Source organism: Tiliqua scincoides, chromosome 5, assembly GCF_035046505.1.
Source record: "Tiliqua scincoides isolate rTilSci1 chromosome 5, rTilSci1.hap2, whole genome shotgun sequence".
NCBI classification, from domain to species: Eukaryota; Metazoa; Chordata; class Lepidosauria; order Squamata; family Scincidae; genus Tiliqua; species Tiliqua scincoides.
This window is the reverse complement of record NC_089825.1, coordinates 95,703,611-95,728,058: the sequence shown is the minus strand read 5'-3', so window position 1 is coordinate 95,728,058 and position 24,448 is coordinate 95,703,611. Positions and strand designations below refer to the sequence as shown.

Genomic DNA, 24,448 nt, shown 5'->3' with positions numbered 1-24,448 from the left:
GCCAGGCTTGGCTCTGGTGGAGGCTTCGCCAAGTGCCCCTGTGACGCTGTGGGCACAGCGCCCACCTGGCTCCCATGTGCAGCGACTTGCCTCACACCTGCAGCCTCCCCAGGTGCCCGCCCAGGCAGCCTGGAGCTTGCAGCCGGGAGGAAGCACCATGGCCCAGAAGACCTGCCTGGTGTTACCATGAGTGGCCACCGCTTCCCCTGCGGACCATGTTCCATGGTAAGGACTGCCTGCAGAGCCTGCCTGCCTCTTGCCTTCGCTAAGGGGCTCACGTGCCCTGCCCCGCTCTGCTTGCTAAACCTTTGACTGCGACGCCGCACAGGCTCCGCTCAGGGGAACAGAGAGCCCGATCCTTGCGTGTCTACTCAGACGTAGGTCCCATCATAGTCAATGGGGCTTACTCCCAGTAAAGTGTGGAGAGGATTGCAGCCTAACAGCCCAATCCTGTGCCTGTCTACTCAGAAGTAGGTTCCAGCACAGTCAATGGGGCTTACTCCCAGGAAAGTGTGGATAGGATTGCAGCCTTGTTTCACAGCACAATGACAACAAGAGAGCAAGATTTAAAACTGGTTTCTGCCTGGCCCACAGGTGTACACTTTTGGTCCCTGTACTGGGGCTCCCCCAGTATTCCCATCCATTATCCAGGCACCCATGGCCCCCTGTACCCCCTTTGCAGCCTTGCCTGATTTCAATAACTTACCTTCAAAGTCCCGCTGCCTTTCATATGTCTTAAAATAGTCATTAGGACATAGAACCTGTTAATTTATTTGAATCCCACCACTGGGCTTACTCTTAGGAAAGTAGGATTGTAGGCCCTGAGTGCCCCCAGCAAAGATGTCTGAGCATGGTTATGAGATCTGGATGAGCGTTATTGACCATGATTGTCAATCCCTTCCCCTCCCCCACAAAGCAAGTCTTGAAGGAGACAATACAATATGACACTTTTGTGAACTGGTTCCATGATTCTTCTTTTTCAGATATGACTGACTGTTTCACATGTCCCAGTGACCACTATCCAAACACAGACCAGACTTCCTGCATTCCCAAAGTTGTCATGTTTTTGTCTTATGAAGAACCTCTGGGCATCGGTATAGCCATTTGTGCCCTTTCATTTGTGTTGATCACAGCTCTGGTGCTAAGGTTGTTTGTGAAACACCACAACAGTCCCATAGTCAGAGTCAACAACTGGAGTCTCACCTATACACTTTTAATTTCTCTCCTCCTGTCCTTCCTTTGTCCATTGCTGTATCTTGGCCGACCTGAGAAGGTGATCTGTATCCTCCGCCAAAGTGCTTTTGGCATCACCTGCACAATGGCTGTTTCTGCTGTGTTGGCAAAAACAGTCACAGTGGTGCTCGCATTCAAGGCCACACAGCCAGGGTCCACTCTGAAGAACTGGTTGGGGAGAAGATTGGCCAGCTCCATTATTCTTCCTTGCATGATTATTGAGGCAGTCATTTCTATTGTTTCTCAGGCAATCTTTCCCCCATTCCCACATGCAGCTATGCTTTCAAGAGCTCAAGAAATCATCTTGGAATGTCATGAGCCATCAACAACCATGATGTACTGTGAAGTGATCTACATGTGTTTTCTAACCATTGTCAGCTTCACTGTGGCCTTCCTTGCTCGGAAGTTGCCAGATGCTTTTAATGAATCCAAGTTTATCACTTTCAGTATATTTGCATATTCCTGTATTTGGCTGGCTTTTCTTCCGACCTACTTGAGCATCAGCAGAAAAAGCACAGTAGTCATTGAAAGCCTCTCTATGTTAGCTTCCAGTGCAGCATTTATGAGCTGTATGTTTTTCCCCAAGTGCTACATTATTTTGTGGAGGCCTCACCTGAACAGCTGGGATCAGTTACACAAGTGGAAACACTGAAGAAGTGAAGATGCATCCATTTCAGTCCGCCCATTCTTCTATTCTTTCTCATACAATCGGAAGCTTTGCAATTTTAAGTGTACTTCCATTACACAGGCCCACACACACATTTTGCTTCTTTAAACGTTACACCAATTTCTGGGTATATTTGGGGTGCTGATTCCAAAAATGGCATCTGTTTTGCCCTATCACGTCCAGTTTTTGAGACACGGCATAGCCTCATTAGTGAATGGTTCAAGCAGCTTCCTCATGAGGAAGCCTACACCATGGCTTCCTCATGAGGAAACTGCTTGAACGATTCACTAATGAGGCTATACTATAGCTCCAAAACTAGACATGATAGGGCAAAACGGATGCCATTTTTGGACTCAGCACCCCAAATCCATATCAAAACACCATAAAGTTTGGGAAAAACGTTTCTGACCCTCAATTTAGTAGGCCTGTGTTATTTATTTGAAAGTGTTTATATCCTGCCTTTCCAAGCCATGGCAGGGAATTTCAGTTGATTTATCAAAAAGAAGAATAAAATACATTTTTTAAAATTCAAAACGCAACAACCAAAAAGGGCAGCACAGCATATAAAAGAACAACAGGGAAAAATGCAGGAAACAAAATACTCGATTAAAGATTCCATGAGACAAGAATGATTTAGAATCCTTCAAAATGTCAGTACAGAGGGGACAGACCTGATCTGTCTTGGAGTGCAGAGACCAGAGGAATTTGGCAGACATATGCGAAGAGGTTGTCTTTCGAGTTATATTCGTTCCATTCCATAAAGGAGTTGCATAGGTCATCCCAGGTGAACTGTGCTCAGATATGTTCAGACAACCAGTGCAGATGGATTCACCAGCATGCAACATGATCATGACCCCTGGTACCAGACAATCCAAAGTAGAATTTGTTATGGTAACCCAGCCTAGGCATCAAGGGAACATGAGTAATATAAACCAGGTCCATCTTATCTGAAAAAAATAAAAAATAAAATAATTTTAAAAATTAAAAAAGGATTCAGAAGGTGTACTAATCTCAACTATTTAAGGGTCCTTCAATCCACCATCTTCACCTGGACATCCAGGTTCAAAGCTTGGCCCAAGAACCCCATCCAGAATGTATTCTGGTGTTGGTACTCCCTCCTAACACAATCTGGTTGCACTCTGTCACTATTCATGCTCTTGCAGCAGCAGTTTCTGAGAGGCAGACAGATGCCTCCCTTGGAGCGCTCTCAGATGCACTCTGCATGGGCCATGTTCTTGGTGGAACATCACAATCAGGGAAGTTCTAAGTTCTAAGGTCAGTTAATGGGTATCATGAAAAGGTTACTGCTTTTTTGCTTAGACAGGGGGTTTTCAATAATGTGTTGTTGGCAAGGAGCTCTCAGGTCTATGAAGGATGTTAGTCTTGTAGATGCAGGATGAGCAGAAATGTCAGGAAATGGTTTAATTTTTTTTCCAGGGAGTTTTCCCAGAGTTAGAAATGCAGAGAGCAGTGTTGTGTGTTTTTATTCAAAATTACATTGAATTTATAAATTATAATTGCTTTAGACGTGAACTATGTGTGTTTTATAGGTGGTATAATGTCAGCAGATGCATCCACTGTCATTACACATGCACCCCCATGTTGGCCACCCCCCACAAAAGTAAGAAGTGCAGAAAGAGGTGTTTGTTTATTTCATTATCACCATTTTCTCCCACCTCTAATGATGTGTGTTCCTTCCAGGGCAGTAAGCAGCCTACTTTTTAAGGTAGAACTAGCACATTTCCAAGTGTGACTCCTAAGAATGTCAGTGGAAAAGCCAGTGATTGATGGCCCAGTCCTATGGGGAATGTGGAAACACATGCTCCACTGTACCTTGGTGTTGCCAAAGCACTGTAAAGTGCCAGTGGGAAGGTTCTGTTGGTGCTGGTGGTCTCATGGCCACATGGCAGAGTACGAAGGTCTGGTGCAGGGTCTGCAGGAGGGCAAGTGAAAGGAGGTGAGTGATGGAATGGGGCAGGGCAAGGGTGGCGATGATTCATAACCCATTTGTACGGCATTATGGTGCCTATGAATATTGAATAGGATTTTTTGTCTGATCTGCAGCCAGACCTTTTTGCAACTGGTGGGGTGGGGGGGACGTTAAGCTGCAGGCCAGCTTTCCCACGTGGCATGTACAATGCAGCAGAGGAAGTCGGAGTAGGGATTGCTGTGCTTCCTGAGTTAAGCAAGAGACACAAGGGGAAATAGGTGAGCTATATCCCTGAGATGTGTGCCCACAATAAGGGGGGAAGAGTGATGGGGACAGGTCCCGCTGAAGAGTTAGCAGCAGCTCAATAGCAATTGGTACAGTCCCATTTAAAGAACAAAAAAGCTTGCCTTGTGTATTTTTGGTCGTGAGTGTGGGCAATGTAAATAAAAGCACTTCAGTAAATTTTGAGGTGTCTGGATGGGAGTTCAATGCTGAGGATTTTCACAGGGAAAGTTGAGGATGAACAAAAGGTTAAAGACTTCTGGCAAAATTCTAAGCTTTGTGGGGCTGACCACAACTTAGTGGTAGGGGGAGCAATGAGGCCCTTCTCTGTTTCTGTGTGTCATTATTTGATGCACTTCTGAAGGCACCAACAATCTTCTCAGTATCTGCCCTTCCACTGTCTGACATTTTCCCCCAAGGTAATTGAGCTGGGAAATGATGCTACAACATGACAAACAGTGCTTTGATTTAAAGCAGGGGTGGCCAAACCCCGGCCCGGGGGCCACTTGGGGTCCTTGGGCACTCACAATCCAGCCCACGGGGAGCCCGCAGTCTCCAATGACCATCTGGCCCTCTGGAGACTTGCTGGAGCCCATGCTGGCCTGACGCAACTGCTCTCAGTGTGAAGATGACTGTTTGACCTCTTGCATGACCTGTGGGACGAAGGCTTCCTCCACTACTTGCTGTTTCATGTCTGTGATGCAGCAATGGCAGTGAAGGAAAGGCTAGCCTTGCTTTGTGCAAGGACTTTTATAGGTCTTGAACTATTGCAAGACCTTCATTCATTTATACAAGTTCCATCTCTAATATATTCAGTTATGTAAATTTATTCAAATTTGAAATGTAAAGTGATTCAGCCCCCGACACAGTGTTGGAGAGATGATGTGGCCCTCTTACCAAAAAGTTTGGACACCCCTGATTTAAAGCAATGGATCCCTTTCCTATCTCAAAGGATGAGGAAGAAGAGAAAGGAACCGACGTCAGGCAGAAAGCAAGTTCTTTCCCCAGAGACGGCATTTCTATAATTTTTTAATCCCCTGTAATTTTCAAAGGGACTGTAATTAATTCTGTGTCTTGCTATGCCCATTGTGGAGTTCCAATGGTCAATAACACAGTGAAGGATGGCATAAATAGACCTCGTACCATGTGTGGTCTAGGGATTAAGGAGGCTCCAAAAGACTGATTTCTATTACTTAGTATTTTATATACCTGTCTTCATCAAGCCTATCAGCAAATGGAGTTGCTGTACGAGTCAGCCTGTGACAATCGTGGAGATTCGGATGATATTGTAGTAGGTGCAAACAGAAGACTCTGTGTTCAGAGAGCTGGTTGGCACTCAAGATGTTGATATTGGTCTTTCTCATTATGGGGCTGTTGCCACATGCGGTTTGTGACTCCCAGATGGTCAATTGTGGGAGGTGGGATCCCCACCTTGTCCATCACAAGTATTATCAGCCAGGAGACCTCATCATTGGAGGCATTGTCTTTCAGAACTGGTTCCAGATCAATCCAAATACTTCCTACCAAAATATTCCTCAGCCTGAACTTAGCAGGTCTGAATAAAGAATTTCCCCTTATAAAATATCTTAATCCAGATTATACTCTTTAGCAAATCAATTACTTGGGAAGGTCTTGATTGCAGTTGCATTTATAGTAGCCTCTGTTCCTAGAACTTAACCCAAATTCCAGTTGAGCACCTCCATTACATTTGCTAGATATTTATGAATACACAGTGAATCTTTGCAGCCTTGAACCTTGAACACTCTAATCAGAATATAAAGGGAGGTGCAGAATGTGGAAACTGCACAGGAAAGAATCTCATGTGTTTTTTTTTTTTTAAAGAATGAGTCAAATGAGTCAAAGTCTGAGTAGTCTGGGGACCCAATCCTATACTATTTCCAGAGAGAGAGAGAGAGAGAGAGAGAGAGAGAGAGAGAGAGAGAGAGAGAGAGGCTATGAAAAAATTTTCGTTGATTTCTTGAATTATTTAGTGTTATACAGGAAGAGGAAAACTTGCCCCCTTCCATTCAGTGTGTGACTAGGTCCTACACACTGAACTATTCCTCCACCATTAAAACATGGAAGAGAAAATAACTTGATTTATTCCAAAACTGGTAACCAGCAAAATCACCCTCTGTTGCACCATGAATGACGTCATGAGGAGTTCCATGTGCCATTCCATCTGTCCTTTCCTCAGCATCCCTGTTGCTTATGTTTGCGTAACCAGCTGCTTTAAGACAATAGTTTGCTGAGGATGGGACAATGGAAGTACGGAAGTAAGAAATTGAGAATTCCTTTTACTCATGTGCAATTCTCTGTATTGTACTTCTATGTATATCTTTCTATATCCAATTCAAAATGTTGAGGTTGTAGATCTGATCTCACATATTCTTTAGGTTGATATGATCTGTGCATTAATGTATAGTTTTATGGTCTTACTCTTGCATAACCCATCCTGATTTACATATTGCCTTACGAAACATCGTTTATATGTACATCATCAGAATAAATAATGATGGATTCATAGTATAGTGGCAATAATTGCAAAAAGTACATATGCCTGTGATACAAAACACAATTCTCTTTGTAGGATGTTTATTCAGAACTATCAGCATGTCCTGGCTTTGGAATTTGCTATCAAGGAGATCAATGAAAATCCACAGTTGTTGCCCAACATTACACTGGGATTCAACATTTATGACAGCTATTTGGAGGCCAAGGGGGCCTACCAGGCCACACTGCAACTTATTTCAACAAGGGAAAGATTTGTACCAAACTACAAGTGTGACAACATTAGCAATCTGATGGCAGTCACAGAAGAACTAACCTCTGACATCTCCCGCCAAATTGTAGACATTCTGGGCCTCTACAAGATTTTGCAGGTAGAATGTGTGTGCAGGTGAAGAATAACCTGAAATTTACACAGGCATTTACAATAATTTGATAATTTAACACCAGTTTAGTGATGGATAACATGCTTCCCCAATTCCATCCAGTAAAGCTGAGAAAGTGTGTGTGTGTGTGTGTGTGTGTGTGTGTGTGTGTGTGTGTGTGTGTGTGTGTGAGAGAGAGAGAGAGAGAGAGAGAGACTTTTGTCACTTACAAAGAGCAAATTTTTCACTGCTTTGCTCCTTCAAGTGCCATTGCTCACATAAGTTTCTAATGTTGTTGCCCAAAATGTTAGGAGGCCACGATCTCTCATGCAGGGCTATTTTTGTTCTTGCAAGTGGACATGCAATTCCTTCCACACAGAAGAAGCTACCATTGAAGAACATGATGTGCATACATAAGCCAAAGTTAACCCTGAAGAACACATACGATGCATGTATGAAAGTAATCTCTCTGTGAGATGTGTGCATGCCCTTTTTTGTACTTATTCAAGAACTGGCCTTGTGTGTGCGTAGACCAGTGATTCTCAAACTGTGGGTCGGGACCCGCTATGAGGGTCACGAGCCAATTTCATGTGGGTTCCCATTCATTTCAGTGTTTTATTTTTAATATATTAGATGATGCTACCATGGTATGTGACTGCATTTAGGGAAATATTTCAGACCTGTACTTTTAACAAACTATTATTATTATTATTATTATTATTATTATTATTATTATTATTATTATTATTATTATTATCATCATCATCATCATCATCATCATTATTATTATTATTATTATTATTATTATTTATATACCGCTTTTCAACAAAAAGTTCACAAAGCAGTTTACAGAGAAAGTTCAAATAACTCATGGCTCCCTGTCCCAAAATGGCTCACAATCTAAAAAGATGCAAAAAAACACACAAAAAAAACACCAGCAGACAGTCACTAGAAAAGACACTGCTGGGGTGAGGTGGGCCAGTAACTCTCCCCCTGCTAAATACAAGAGGAGCACCCACTTGAAAAAGTACCTCTTGCCTTTATGTATATTATTTTAACAATGATAGTCAATGGGACTCACCCCTAGGTAACTGTGGGTACGATTACAGCCTAGGATTGTTAAAAAATTTTTCCACAACTTCTGGTTGTGACATCACTTCCGGTGGGTCCTGACAGATTCTCATTCTAAAAAGTGGATCCCAGTGCTCAGTGTGTGGGAACCACTGGTGTAGACTGTTGCTATTCTTCCCAGGAGACTTGGTGGGGTAGGTGACTCGGCCTCATGCCCCCCAAGCATGCAGTAAAGAGAGAAGGTAGTACCTTTTCCTCGAGGGACATAGTGAGGAAGGAGCTCTGCCAGATGCTTGAATTGTTCTCTGCTTGGAGTCTCTTGCAGCTTCATTTGGAATAGTGAGCCTGCCCACCTTGAACTGTGTTGACTCCTTGACTCCTTCATGTATTGGCAGTGATGAGCGGAGACCGTCAGGAGATGATCTGAGCTTGGAGCCAAAGTGGAACTACCCACATGACTAGGGACAGATGCAGCTGTTCCCTCCAACATAGGAAACTTCACTTACATCGGGTTGGATTGGGCACAGTACTGAAGCCCAATATCTCTCCATTCGTGTTACTGTGTAATGAAGATTTTGCATTTCTATTTCAAATCCTTGTCTTCTGCCTTCTGGTGGAATGTGGGCAACGATCCAGCAGTGACTTGGCATCTGGTTAAGTCACAGCCCACTCACAACTAATTTAGGATTGGGCTGTAAGCTGGTCAAGGCTTGAGGCTATTCATTAGGACTGCCTCATTACAAGAAAAGGATAAAGTTTTTTTTAATTAATAAATAATATATTCATTAGAAATATTAAATATTTCTAATAATTTCTAATATTTCTAATAATTCTAATAATATTAAATATTTCTAATAATAATAATTTCTAATAATTATTAGAAATTTCTAATAATTTCTAATAATATTAAATATTATATTTATATAGAAATATTAAATATTTCTAATAATATTAAATATTATTTCTTTCAGGATCATCTTAAAAGTTTTGTAAAGCTAGTGGGTCCTGATAGAATATCATTTGTAAAAGATTGTCCCAATGTTAAAAGGTTTGAGAATTACTGTGTTATGCTATCATGCAGGGATAGTAAATACAATTTTAAAACACACCAGAACATAACTGCTCTTGCTCTCACTCCTGATCACCTCCTTCATACACAGAAATCAACATACGTCATTTTGAGAAGTCTTTCTCTCTATATCCTCCATCTATTTAGCTGCTGTTTGAGTCTACTGCAGTTTCATAGCAACATAGGTCATTTTATCAATTTTTTTTTTGTTTATGCCGCCCATCTCTATTTAGCTGGTGTTTGGGTCTGCTGCAGTTTCAACAGATAAGAACCAAGCAATTACTGTCTACCGGGGAGAACCAAATGGAGTCCATCAATACAGGGGGATAATCCAGTTACTGCTGCATTTCAATTGGACATGGATTGGATTCATTACTACCGATGAGATGAATCTACAATGGTTCAGGAAAGCCATGTTCCCTGAATTTTCCAGAAATGGCATCTGTTTTGCCATCCTGGAGTCATTCAGCAGTTTAGCTGTTGACAAGGAAGAAACAGCACTAGAATTTTATAATAAAGTAATGAACCACAAAGTCCATGTCTTGATCTTCTATGGAGACATTAGTTCCATGCTGTGTCTGAGATGGCTGTTAAATACAGGAAGAAAAGGCACAAATCACAAGCCAAGAGGTAAAGTCTGGATTCTGACAACACACACGGACTTAATATATTCTACCAGCTATGATGACTGCGATATTCAAGACTTTCATGGTTCTTTATCATTTGCAATTCACTCCCATGAACTTCCAGGATTTCAAGATTTTCTTCAAAGCAGAAACGTTTCCAGCAGTAAAGAAGATGGTTTTATCAGGGTTTTCTGGGAGAGTGCATTTCAGTGCACATTCTCCAGTTCTCCTAACAACACCAAAAGGGCTGCTTGTACTGGAGAGGAGAGGCTGGAGAGCCTTCCAGAGTACATCTTTCCAATGAGCTTTACAGGCCAAAGCTACACCATCTACAATGCCGTCTATGCTGTGGCGCATGCTCTCCATGCCATGTATGTGTCCAACTCCAATAACAGGGCAAAGATGGAGGGAGAGAGAAGGAGGTTTCAAAATCAGCAACCATGGCAGGTAACATCTAAGCTGGTGACACATCCTTGCATTTCCTGCTGCAGTATAAGGACTGTCACGTGTCCCTTGCTAATGGATCAGGTAGTGGTGGCAGGAACAGGGACATTTATGTCCAGGGAGTGGGGAGGAAACAGATAGATCCAGTAGCAATGGCACATGCTGCATACTTTTCCTCTTTTAACCCCCCCTGCCCATTTTCTACCCTTGGACATACATTATCAAAAGAAGGGATATATGCCTGAGGCGAGCTATTGGTGATTGGGCAGCCTATCAGGAGTTAATTATGAAATATTTTTACACACCGTGCTTTCATATTGACCACCCATGCCCAAGGTCTTCCAAGTATGTTTTTATGGGTGGCTTTAATGCAGTAGAAGAGAAAAACAAATGAAAATGGCAATGTCAGGGTCAGAAGAGCTTCATCTGTCCTTAAAAGATGACTGAGAGAGAACATTATGGATATGATGAAAGGCTCATGCTCACTGCATGTTCTTCCTTTGTCAGAAGGGAATTTTAGTAAATCAGGCAAATATATACATGATCTTAGCCAAAAGGCCGAGAAGCGATTATCTATATCAAATCCAACAAGTAAAAAGTATTTACATAAACAAGAGTTCTAAGAATACCAATGAGCAGCAATATATAGTGCTCCAGTTGACTAGAATGTTACAGTATGTGCCCCATACAGTAAGGCAATTTGGTGGCTGGATAAGGCAGGCCTACCAGACAGCTGACTTGTGTGTGCTAAATGTAAGCCTACCTGTCAGACAATGGGGCAAGGGCCCATCAGGGCAAAGTGCTGAGTCATTGCACAGAACAAGGAGAGATGGGAAAAGCTGATGCAATCCCTGCCCAGGATGATGCAATGACATTTCTCAGTGATGAGGTCATGGTGTTTCCCATTGGCTGACAGGAGTATAAATGTCCAACCAGCACACTCCACTGTGTGGGTTGTAGGAGTGAGTTGTGGCATGAATCTCTGCTGGACTGATGCCTGATTTGCTGACTACTTGGACTGTTCACTGGACTGCCTCTGCTTGCCAATTTCTGGAACTGCCTTCTGCTTGTAAATACTGCCTGTAAATAGACTCTGGTGCTGGGACTTCCCTGGGTCTTGCCTCCTTTTTTGGCGTTCTTCCCTGTACTCTGAGCACCACACACTGCAGCTGCTGGTTTGCGCTTCTGCTATCTCTGTGTTTTGCCCATTATCTCTAACAAGGGCAGTGTTTTTCAAACTGTGGGACCCACTAGGTGAGCTGCAGGGCCATTTTGGGTAGGTCTCCTTTTATTTCAATGCATATTTTATTTTTAATATATTAGACTTGATGCTACTGTGGAATATGTGTGGGGAAATGTTACAGACCTGTTCTTTTCACAAGCTACTATGTATATGCTTTTAACAATGACAGTCAAAGGGGCAAACTGTGGGACCCACTACGTGAGCTGCAGGGCCATTTTGGGTAGGTCTCCTTTTATTTCAATGCATATTTTATTTTTAATATATTAGACTTGATGCTACTGTGGAATGTGTGTGGGGAAATGTTACAGACCTGTTCTTTTCACAAGCTACTATGTATATGCTTTTAACAATGACAGTCAAAGGGGCTTACTCCTGAGTAAATATGGCTAAGATTACAGCCTTTTGGAATGTTGGGAAATTCCTTAAGCCATTTCTGCCCAACATTGCATATATGCAACAGGGACCAAATGTGTACCCCTGTGAACCAGGCAAAAATGGGTTAAACAAGATCAGTCACTGCTTGGGAGGGTTAGGAGGGTAATTTATTTTAAATAAATTTTTAAGCCTATTTATTGTAAACTTTTATAATTAACATAGGGCGTAAAGCACATTTGCGCCTCCTCGGGAGTCAGCACAGAGACACGCCCGGCACACAGAGGCTGCATCTAGCCTCTATGGCCACTTGGAGAGGAAGGATTGCATTGGTGAGCTGGGCTGATGAAGGGGTCTTGGGAGGGCAGGGAGCAGGCAGAAGGGAGGCGTTTTGGGGCGGGGGGGTGCATGGAGGGCGGTCCTGAGGCAGGTGTGCAGGGAGTGGGAGGCAGGGCTGGGGCCATCTGTTATGCTGGATCCAAATCCTGTTCCCTGAACAGCGTGGAGTGGCTTGAATCTCCATTCTGCTCGAACTTGTGCTACCTCCTGAGGTGGCGCAAGTCCAAGGAGACCCATTGAGGCCATGGTGGCTTACCCAGGGGTAAGGGGAAGAGTTTCCTATTGCCTCCAGCTGAGCCACTTCTTCTGTTCCAGCGCAGGACAAGATTGCACTGCTACTTAATTGATTTGATTTTGTCATATGTGGGCGCTAAAAATTTTCCTGCTTGATGACCTCACTTCTGGTGGGTCTTGGCAGATTATCATTCTAAAAAGTGTCCCAATGCTAAAAGGTTTGAGAACCACTGGTCTAGGGATATCAAGAGGGACAGTAGCCCTAGACCTAAGTATGCCCCCACCATAGACATCCACTTCAAGGGAGCCTACGATCTCAAGGGTTGTGACACCAACATCGGGAGCCTTAGACCTGCTTCTAGACCCCTGCATTGACTCTGGAGATCTAGAAGCAGAAGACACAGAATAAGGGCAGAGGTTTGGGAAAAGCAATGAAATGGCCATCCAGTTGCTGAAAGCCTCACTTCTGATGGGCCTATGTGGGAGGAGGAATTAGGCACCATCACAGCATCCTATCATGACTCAGAAAGAGCCAGGAAAGAAGGGGGAATTCCTGTTCTCTTTACAATCCCTCAGTAAACCATGGGGTCTCTTTAGTGCTGCAGCTTGACTTGAGAGCTGTCTGTAGCACTGGTTCCCAATTCTCTCATCCAGCTTTCACTCTTGCTTGCTGCCCTGCTCCTGGGCTTCAGCCTCCAGGTTTAGTTCCTTGCTCTACTCCCACTTCTCCAGCTTGAATCTTCAGCCTCCTACACTGATTTTCATTCCCATCTTGGACCTGTACTCCACAATCTGAGTCTCAGGCATCCACTGTCACAGACAGACTTGACAGACTGGAAGGAACAGTGAATCAGCCGTATTCTGGATTATAAGAACATTATATCCATCAAAGCTGTGTTTTCTTATCTCAGAGGGGAAGTTTCAAGTCCTCGTTTTTTGGTTGGCTCTTTTATTGAAAAAAATTTTCTTTCCCTTTTTATGTGTAGCTCCACCACTTCTTGAAAATGGTGTCATTTAACAACAGTGCTGGCGACCAGATTTCCTTTCACCAGAATGGGGAATCGGTTGCAGGATTTGACATCATAAACTGGGTCACATTCCCAAACCAAAGTTTTGTTAAAGTCAAGGTGGGCAGGCTGGATCCCCAGGCTCCTCCCCATGAAGTCATCACCATTAACGAGGATGCCATTGTGTGGCACAGATGGTTCAACCAGGTAGGACTGAAATGTAGGCAACAGTTTGGGAAGAATTCCCTTATGCAGCATGTACAGTTGCCAAACCTTGAGGATTGGCCAAGGAATCAGCTTCAAACATCAGGTGACTCCCCAAAACAGTTCTGGAGACTTTGAAATAATGCTTGGTTACTTTCATCCTGTAAACAGCAGCGAGAAACAGCTCAGTGTCTTCCACTGATGCATCACTTACTGGTCACGGTTCATACTGGTAACCCTCCCTTCCCTCTCCATGAAAGCCATTAGACATTAATGTCCTGCTGAGGCTTCATTGGACATTAATGCCTTGCTGAGGCGTCATTTTCTGGGCACAGTTCATATTGTCCTCCATGAAAGACTACAGAGGATTTATTTATGCTAATACGTTTCTTTAATTATCTTAGTTTAAGCTTCTTATACTTCACAATAGAATTTGCAAGAATACTAACGACAGATGAGTGACGAATGCCCTTAATCCACTGTTCCATGGGTTTTTATCACAACTTTGGAGAAATATGCATCTTTCCCTTTTCCCTTTGTTTAATTTCTACATCATGGAGAGTCTCTTTTCATTCACCAGAGACATATTTTCTTTTTTGTTTTTTTTAAATATCTGCTCAATCCTTCACGTAATTCTTACTCTTTCATGCCATCTGAAGTCTTAGGGCTCAATACTATTATCCTCAGCTCTGGCAGTACATGCGTACTGCTGGCTCTGGGTGTCGCAAATGGGATGGGAGGGCACTGAAGCACCAGCGGTAAGTAGCACTACTGGATGGCAATGTGACTTTTCGGGGCAGGGGGAAATGGGAAGGGACCAGATCCTATCTCCCACGTTGGGCTGCAAAGCCCAACATAGGGCTTCTCAAGTCTGTGCCGTCAAAATAGCTGGTACAGATTTGAGTCCCCACATTGTAGGGCTTGGGGCTTTCCTCAGGGGAAGGGGACAAAAGACCCTTTTGCCCTGAGGAGTCTTTGGGCAGACTCCCTGGCCACTGTGGCACCGCAACACCTGGAGGTGCCAGGGAGCTTAGGATTGGCTCTTACAACATACTGCTCAGTGCAATTGCCATCTCTGCTTCTGCTTCTATCACATGCATACAAGACTCAGTAACAGGCACACCATGCTTAGAAGACCAGCAGCATCATACTGTAAACACTTTGCATCTTCAGGAGTCCAAGTTCATTGTTCTGAAACTTAACATTCTCCTCTTTCATTGGTGGATTAGGCACGGCCCCTTTCTGTGTGCAATGACAACTGCCGTCCCGGATATAGCAAAAGAAACAAGGAAGGGGAGCCCTTTTGTTGCTATGATTGCATCCCATGTCCAGCAGGGAAGGTGTCTGACCAGAAAGGTGAGGGTTGCAGTGTACAGAGTTCTTGAAAAGGTTGCCTGTGATTCAGAGTAATAGGAAGGAATGATCTATGAACAAATTGAGATTATTGGGTCATTTCTCCAATGTGACCTATCTTTGTTATATAAATATGTGTTTTGATTAATTCAGTTGTGTGCATATCATGGCCCAAGCCTATCCTTGGCTGGCAAAGAATTTGTAGCATTGCTGGCATCGGCTCCATGCAGTGGGCTGGCCAAGGACTTTGGCATGACACAGAGCTAACTAAAAGAAAATTTTACTCTGCCAACTGATTGTCCCAAATGGATCTACTTGGATCTGTACCAGCTGACTGGTGCAATCAGAGTGGACTCATGAGGCCATGTCAAAGCTGGGCATGTGTGGATAGTGTATGAATGACACTTTCCCACACATATCTGCCCCTGCCCTCCCTGACCAGCACCCAGTGGACCCCCGCCTCTTCCCCAACCACTGCCTACACCCCCTGCCAACTTACCTTCTCTGCCAATGGATGAGTGTTGGCAGTGATCTGGTCTGTGGAAGTGAAAACCCAGATATCAGATCCACTGAAATTTGGGGCCACCTGTATCTTAAATTATGAATTAAATATGTTGTACTTGGCTTTGAACTTTGGAAAAGTGGGGCAGGTCTTTTAGATCAGTGAATGCACAAACACATTCACTTTCTAGACCGGGGTGCCCAACTTTTTGGCAGGAGGGCCACATCACCTCTCCAACACTGTGTCAGGGGCCAGGGGGAAAAAGGGATTAATTTACATTTCAAATTTGAATAAATTTACATAAATTTACATAAATGGTTATGTTAGAGATGGAACTTATATGAATGATGAAGGTCTTGCAATAGCTCAAGGTCAATAACAGGCCTTGCACTTAGAGCCCAATCCTATGCAGAGCTACTCAAAATAAAATTCCATTATAGTCAATGTGGTTTACTCCTTGCTAAGTGTGGATAGGATTGCATCCCCAATTGGGTGCTTACAGCAAATAGGCAGAGATTAGCTACATGTGCAGCGGCCTGCCTTTGGCCTTATCAGTATATCTCATTCTGTCAAGGAGGGCACCAGCCATATCTTCTGTGGCAAAAAGTCCTGTAAGGTGGAGGCTCCTGTGCTGTACGCTGTCATATATCAGTACCAGCCAAGCTTCTGAGGGCAATGGAAAAGGCACAAGAATCTCCCCAGACAATAGTAGGGGATTGCTCTCGCCACCCAGAACGGCTCTGAAGGTGCAGGGAGCAGCTTACAGGGTGTTGGGGATGGGGTGTTTCAAATGGAGGCGTTTGCTCCATAAGGTATACTGCCCATTGGTGTTCAGTTGGGGAATGCAGAACAGGATGTGCATGGGGAAGAATGGGGCAGGGACTGGGACTGGGATGGAGGCATATTGAGGATAAGAAGCAGAGTTGTTGACAGAGGATATGCTCTCTTATCACCTTGTCTGTGCTTAATCCATCTACCTGAGACCACTTGGAGTTAAGCCAGCAAAATCTCTAGCACAGGCCTAAGCAGACCCCTTGTGACCGCACTGGCCTGTTTGGAGACACAAATATTTCCTTAGTTTGAGGAGGTCTCTGGGACTTGAAACTCCTCTGTAGGGTGCAGCACATGCCCTGTTGCTGTCAGTGCTGGGAAAGTCACATGGGATTGGATGGCCCATTAAGCTTGAGGGTTCCTTCAATGGTCTGAGCACAGGCATAATATCTGATGAAGAGTTACTATGACAGTCACTACCTCCCCATTTCCCCACCAAGCAAGTCTTGAAAGAGATAATACAGTGCGGGAGATTTCTGTATTGGTTGAGTGGCTCTTCTTTTTCAGACATGGCTGACTGTGTCATGTGCCCCAGTGATCAATATCCAAACAAGAACCAGACTTCCTGCATTCCCAAAGTTGTCGTCTTCTTGTCTTATGAAGAACCTCTGGGTATCGCTTTAGCCATTTGTGCTCTTTCATTTGTGTTGGTCACAGCTCTGGTGCTACTGTTGTTTGTGAAGCACCACAACAGTCCCATAGTCAAAGTCAACAATCGAAGCCTCTCTTATACACTTTTAGTTTCTCTCTTACTGTGCTTCCTTTTTCCAATGAAATATATTGGCAGACCTGAGAAGGTTATATGTATCCTCCGTCAAACAGTCTTTGGCATCAGCTTCACATTGACTTTGTCTACTGTGTTGGCAAAAACAGTCACAGTGGTGCTGGCATTCACAGCCACACGGCCAGGGTCCACTCTGAAGAGCTGGGTGGGGAAAAGATTGGCCAGCTCCATTATTCTTCCATGCCTCTTTACTGATGCAGTCATTTGTGCTGTGCAGCTGGCAATCTGTCCCTCATCCCCATATGCTGACATGCACTCACAAAGTCAAGAAATCGTATTGGAATGTAAAGCATCGTCACCAGCCATATTATGCAGCAAATTGATCTTCTGGGTTCTTCTCTCCATTGTCATCTTCACTGTGGCTTTCCTTGCTCGGAAGTTGCCGGATGCTTTTAATGAAGCCAAATGTATCACTTTCAGCATGCTCGTGTTTTTCTGTGTTTGGACAACCCATATTCTGATCCTCTTGATCACAGCAGAAAAAAAAAACAGTGCAGTCAAAGATTTGTACAGTGTCTTCGCCTCCAGTGCTGCATTTCTGGTCTTTCTGTTTTTTCCCAAATGCTACATTATTTTGTGGAGGCCCGAGCTGAACAGCAGGGAACAATTAAGAATGTGGAAACGCTGAAGACGTGTCCATTTATTTCGCTGCCTTTGCTTTCCACTCACAACTATTTGAAGCTTTTGCAGTTTTAAATGCACCCCTATGTTCTATATATCTCTTTATTTAAAAGCAATTTTACCCTGCCTTTCCAAGCCTTTGAAGGCTTTCAAAAAGAATGAGTCAAAAAAGGAAAAAAAAAATCAAATCAAGCATAATTAAAACAGAAAACGTTATGATAGATTCAAAGGCAAGAGATAAGAAGCAAGACAGCAGCAGAACAGATAACACCAGTAGGCCAATATAGGTAAGGAAATTGTCAATGAAGGATTCCATAGGACAGGAAGCCCTGTCCCGTGTGCAGCTGGTGAAGCTGAGACACCCAGCCTACACTTTATCCAGCACTGCAATTGAGCTTTTGCTCCCTTACCCCACGAAGTGCCCCAGACTGCTCAATGTGACGACTTGGATCTGCGCCAACTCTACTGCCAGCACATAACACACTAGCCCCATTTAGGCCATTCATGCCTGGGACAGGATGCGGAGAAGATCTCTTCCAACATCCATGCCCTCCTCTCAATCCTGAACCACCCTTTTTCCTCCCACCACCCAAAATCCTCCATCCCTGTCTTTGTTCCACCCTCCCCTGCACCTGGCACGGCATTTATCTGCCCCAGTGACTGCCAGGTGGGAAACAGTGCCAGTGGGATGGTGCAGGCCTTTCTGCCAGTACCACTTATTCACACAGTGTCAGAATGCACTTCCTGGTGCTTATACAGCACCCAGTACTGCAGCAAAACTGCTGGTGCTCCCTGGAAACAGAACTGAGTTCTAAGAGGTTTTTACATCCCATCAAAATGTCAGCAGCATGACAATCTGCACTTACTGGGAGTGCATTTTTTAGGCCACACACCACAACAGAGAAGCTCCTGTTGTGAGTCATCACCCATTGTTTATCTAAAGGTGATGACGACCGTAAAAGTGCTACATGCTCATAAAAGTGACCTGATGGGACCTATGGGAAGATATTTTCCTTCATTGTACAGGAATGTACAGGCAACCACTGCAGATTTATTAATGGACTTGTGATACAATCATGATTCCTGGTGCCGCTGAAGAGCTCTCAGCTACATTATCTACAAACATTCTAAGACAGTCCAAAGTAGAGCTTGCTACAGTAGCCCAACCTGAATATCATGAGAGCCTGCGTAATCCAAGCCAGGTCTGCATTATCCAAAACTGGATGCAACAGTGACACTAGTTTAAGGTGTGCACCAATCCACAGATATCACCTGGACATCCATGTACACAGTTAGGTCTACGACATCCACACACTGTGAAGCATGGAGCTGATTGTGGTCCTAGAGTTTGTTACAGTTTCCTTAGCCAGAATATCCCGTCACAGGTCTGAGTTCCCCCACCAGGTCACAGGTACAATATTAGGGTCTGAATTATGATAGTCATTCCCTTCCTCATCCCCCTCCCACAATTCATGTCTACCAAGGAAAAACACAATGCGGTAAGTTGTGTTTATTCATTCCATGGCTCTTCTTTATCAGACATGGCTGACTGTTTCACATGCCCCAGTGATCACTATCCAACAAAAACAAGACTTCCTGCATTCCAAAGTTGTTGTCTTTTTGTCTTATGAAGAACCTCTGGGTATCGGTTTAGCCATTTGTGCTCTTTCATTTCTGTTGGACACAGCTCTGGTGCTACAGTTGTTTGTGAAGCATCACAACAGTCCCATAGTCAAAGTCAACAACCGGAGCCTCACCTATACACTTTTAATTTCTCTCTTGCTGGGCTTCCTTTGTCCATTGCTACTGACATAAGGGGTTAGGATTGTGCCCTCGGTTAGCTTCTTGTGCTGCAGTGCTGAGCTTTATGTTTTTCCCCAAATGCTACATTATTTTGTGGAGGCCTCACCTGAAGAGCAGGCAACAGTTAAGAAAGTGGAAACATTGAAGAAATAGCAATTTTAGTTTTTTCCATTTGCTACTTCATTGACAACCATCTAAAGCTTTTACAGCTTTAAGTTCTCCTCTCTATTCTTTATAGCTCTTTATTTAAAAGCATTTTTAGTCTACATTTTTAAGCCCTGACAGGCAGGTGGTACAAAAGGTATAATGAATCAAAATAAGTAAAAAATTAAATCCAGAAGAATTAAAAGAGAAGACGGTAAAATAAACATCCAGGAATGTCAAAGGCAAGAGATGCGAAGTATGAACCAAAACAGCAACACAGCAGATCCAAAAACAAAACAAAACCGATGCAGGAAAGGAAATAATTAACGAAGAGTTCAATGAGACTGGCAGCCCAGTTCTATGCAACACTTGTGAAATGGAGCCACTGGGGCCAGGGACTGTTCAGTGCTGCAACTGAGCAGGCACGAGGGTTCCTTGGGGTAAGGCCTGGGACAGGGGGTTAAGATGTGGTGAAGGCTTCCTCTGCCATCAATGCCCCTCTGAGGCCTGAACTGTCACCTCCTTGCCCTCCCCCACCCAAAAACACCCATCCCTGCCTCCTTCCCACCCTCCACTGTCCCTCCACCACTAGACAAAGCATTTACATTCCCTGTCGACAGTCAGGTGGGATGAAGCGCCAGCGAGATGTTGTAGGTCATCATGCCAGCACCAAAGAAAAACACTTTATGGCGCTTTTACAACACCAGGTGCTGACGCTGAAGCCACAGTGCTGGCATTGCCCAGCAAGGTTTTGGTGGTCTAAGAGGTTTGTACACTCCTTCAAAAAGTTAGCAAAAAGTTAGATCACAGCACACAGCCTAGAAAACTGTTTACAATTGCTATATAACAGCATAGTATTATCTGAAAGCATCAAGGTTTTCACAATCTTGGCCACTAGAGTCAAGCTGAGGTTGTTGCACTCAGCAGCAGACCTCCCCAGCCCCGCGCCTGGGGCAAAGGTCTGTGATGGCACCTCGTCCTGCAGGCTAAAGCAGCCCCCCTGTGCAAAAATCCACACCCCCTACTTACCTGAGGCTCACGGAGCTTCGCGTGACCCAGGACCACATCAGGGAAGCCTCTCTAAGGTTCCCCAATGCTATAAACTGTGCTTCCAGGAAACCAGAAGCACAGTTACAACCCCCTTTGGGAGACTCAGAGAGGCTTCCATGGGGGTCCTAGCGACTTGCAGCCAGAGCTTTTGCCCCATCGGACCTAATGGTAGGTCCGCAACTGCTTGCCCCCCCCAAACCGTGTTTCCTGGTACAATTGCTACCCTTAGCAACACCACTGCTCTAGACAGTACTCAGTCTAAGACTGAGGCCATCTATCATAGTCACCCCCAAAGGATCAAGGCAGCTTAGCCCAGGGGTGCCCAAACCCCGGCCCAGGGGCCACTTGCAGCCCTCAGGGACTCCCAATCCAGCCCACGGGGAGCCCTCAGTCTACAATGAGACTCTGGCTCTCCGGGGACTTGCTGGAGCCTGTGCTGGCCCAATGCAACTGCTCTCAGTGTGAGGATGATTGTTCAACCTGTCACCTGAGCTGTGGGACAAGGGCTCCCTCCACTATTTGGTGTTTCATGTCTGTAATGCAGCAGTGGCAGCTGACCTTGCTTTGTGCAAAGACTTTTATAGGCCTTGAGCTACTGCAAGACCTTCATGCATTCATATAAGTTCCATCTTTAATATATTCATTTATGTAAATTTATTTAAATTTTAAATGTAAATTTTATTCTTTTTTTCTCAGCCCCTAACATAGTGTCAGAGAAATGATGTGGCCCTCCTGCCAAAATGTTTGGACACCCCTGGCTTAGCCAACAGGATGAATCTTACAAAGGCTACCAGTCCAATCAAGGGGCAGCCTCTCCTTTCAGCAAAATTCCACTTTTGTTTCCAAGGTCCGAATTAACTCAGCTTTATTGCAGATGTGAACCACATCCATTGCTATCTAAATTTCTGCTTTTAACACTATACTTCTCAGATTGGTCAAAGGGGCTGCGACTGTGCTGGATAGGATTGGGCCATTAGTCTCTGTTAGTCTCCTGCTAACTGAGTAAAAAGCACATTTTCTAGTGGTTGCTCCTTTTTTTTTTTTTAGCAGGGGGAGAGTAACTGGCCCTCCTCACCCCAGCAGTGTCTTTTCTAGTGGCTGCCTGCTAGTGTTCTTTTGCAGCTTTTTAGATTGGGAGCCCTTTTGGGACAGGGAGACATTCGTTATTCGATTTTTCTCTGTAAACCGCTTTGTGAACTTTTAGTTGAAATGCGATATACTGCTACTACTACTACTACTACTACTACTACTACTACTACTAATAATAATAATAATAATAATAATAAAGTCTATCAAGGAACTGAAGGCCTAATCCAATGCAATTTTCCAGTTCTGCTGCAGTTGTGCCAATGAGGTGCGCGCTGCATCCTATGGTGGAGGGGCAGTCACTGGAGCCTTCTTAGGGTATGCAAACATGTGTTCCCTTACCACAGGGCTGCATTGTGGTTACACTGGAGCTGGTAAGTTGGATAGAACTGGGTCCCCAGCATTAATATCTGAGCATCATTATGGTATCTGGATGACCATGGTAGTCAATCCCTCCCCCACAAAGCAAGTCTTGAAAGACACAATACAATATGACACGTTTGTATGTATTTGTATGTATTTATGTTTGTATTTGTTTGTATGTATTTGTTTGTATGTATGTTTGTTTGTTTGTTTGTATTGGTTGCATGACTCTTCTTTTTCAGACATGGCTGACTGTTTTGCATGCCCCAGTGATCATTATCTGAACAAGGACCAGATTTCCTGCATTCCCAAAGTTGTCGTCTTTTTGTCTTATGAAGAACCTCTGGGTATCGGTATAGTCATTTGTGCTCTTTTGTTTGTGTTGGTCACAGCTCTGGTGCTAATGTTGTTCGTGAAGCACCACAACAGTCCCATAGTCAAAGTCAACAACCGGAGCCTCACCTATACACTTTTAATTTCTCTCTTGCTGTGCTTCCTTTGTCCATTGCTGCATATTGGCCGACCTGAGAAGGTGGTCTGTGTCTTCCGCCAAAGTGCCTTTGGCATCACCTTCACAATGGCTATTTCTGCTATGTTGGCAAAAACAGTCACAGTGGTGCTCGCATTCAAGGCCACACAGCCAGGGTCTACTCTGAAGAATTGGATGGGGAGAAGATTGGCCAGCTCCATTTTTCTTCCTTGCGTGATTACTGAGGCAGTCATTTCTATAGTTTATCAGGCAATTTCCCCTCCATTCCCCCATGCTGACATGCTTTCAACAGCTCAAGAAATCATTTTAGAATGTAATGAGCCATCATCAATCACAACTTACTGTGAACTGATCTACCTGTGCTTTCTAGCCATTGTTGGCTTCACTGTGGCCTTCCTTGCTCAGAATTTGCCAGATGCTTTTAATGAAGCCAAATTTATCACTTTCAGCATGTTTGCATTTACCTGTGTTTGGCTGGCCTTTCTTTCAACCTACTTGAGCATCAGGGGAAAAAACCTAGTCGTCATGGCCGTCCTCTCTATTTTAGCCTCCAGTGCTGCATTGCTGGGCTTTATGTTTTTCCCCAAATGCTACATTATTTTGTGGGTGCCTCAGCTGAACAGCAGGGAACAGTTAAGAAAGTGGAAACTCTGAAGTAGTGAAAATGTATCCATTCAGTCAGCATTTTCTGCTACTCCTTCTCATACAATCTGGAACTTTGCAGTGTTAATTGTACCTCCATTATTTATTCAAAAGCATTTATATCATGCCTTTCCAAGCCATGGCAGGTAGTTTTAGTTGGCTTATCAAAAAGAAGAATAAAATATCAGAAAAAGTTAAAATTCAACAACCAAAATTAACAGCACATCATATTTAAAAACAAACAGGGAAACAATTCAGGAAACTCAATAATCAAAATAATCAAAATAATCAAAAGCAGCCATTTCCAACCACTGTGCCGTGGCACACTGGTGTGCCACAAATGGTCCCCAGGTGTGCTGTGGGAATTTGGGAGAGGGTCATTTATCAATAGGACCATTGGGGGATGTGAGCTGACATTGATAGTACAGTGTGCCTTGTCAACTGTCAAAAAGCTGATGGTGTGCCTTGACCATTTTAGTGTCTTGCCAGTGTGCCGTGAGATGAAAAGGTTGAAAATCACTGAGTTAAAGATTGTGAGGACAAAATGGTTTATAACCCTTCAAAATGTCACTACAGAGGGGACAGTCCTGATCTCTCTTGGAGTGCAGAGACCTGATGAATCTGGCAGACTTATGGGAAGAGGTTATCTTTCAAGCTATCTTGGTCCATACCATGCAGGATTTGTGTAGGTCATCCCAGGTGAACTGTATTCAGAAATGTTCAGACAATCAGTGCAGATGGATTCAGCAGCATGCAGCATGATCATGACCCCTGGTGCCACCTTTGCAGCTGAATTCTTTACGAGTGGTCTTCCAATACAATCCAAATCAGAGTTTGTTATGGTAGCTAGCCTGGATGTCATGAGAACATGAGTAATCCAAGCCACGTCTACCTTATCCAAAACAGATGCAGGTGGTGCACTAATCACAACTAGTTAAAGGTGCACCAATCCACAGTGATGCACAATCCAGGTTCACAGCTAGGTCTAGACCCAGGTCTATCCCACCTCCCCAGAGCATCGCAATGCACTGATTGAAAACCTCAGCCAAAGTGGAATGGGGCATCCATTATTATTCTTAGACCTGGTGTTCATACTGATTTGTCTTACAGCCCAATCCTGACTGAATATTCATGTTGTGATACAGTTGGGCTGGGATGGCCTTTGCTGCATCCTAAGCATGGTGT

At 44.0% G+C, this 24,448-nt stretch overlaps 1 protein-coding gene across 1 annotated transcript; it reads left to right on the top strand.

Moving 5' to 3' along the window:
• Positions 1–215: 215 nt before the first annotated feature.
• LOC136652421 (vomeronasal type-2 receptor 26-like) lies at positions 216–23,275 on the top strand. Its single transcript, XM_066629361.1, has 7 exons — positions 216–225; positions 984–1,773; positions 6,703–6,994; positions 9,359–10,198; positions 13,370–13,597; positions 14,824–14,950; positions 22,374–23,275. Exons 1-7 carry the CDS (start codon positions 216–218, stop codon positions 23,273–23,275), a joined length of 3,189 nt encoding a protein of 1,062 aa, XP_066485458.1.
• The last annotated feature ends 1,173 nt before the right edge of the window (positions 23,276–24,448 follow it).

Excerpts from the sequence above, each read along its gene's own strand:
- LOC136652421 (XM_066629361.1), top strand. Across the intron at positions 13,598-14,823 it reads GGCACAGATGGTTCAACCAG|GCACGGCCCCTTTCTGTGTG; the intron begins GTAGGACTGAAA and ends TTGGTGGATTAG. Across the intron at positions 14,951-22,373 it reads GAAGGTGTCTGACCAGAAAG|ACATGGCTGACTGTTTTGCA; the intron begins GTGAGGGTTGCA and ends CTTCTTTTTCAG.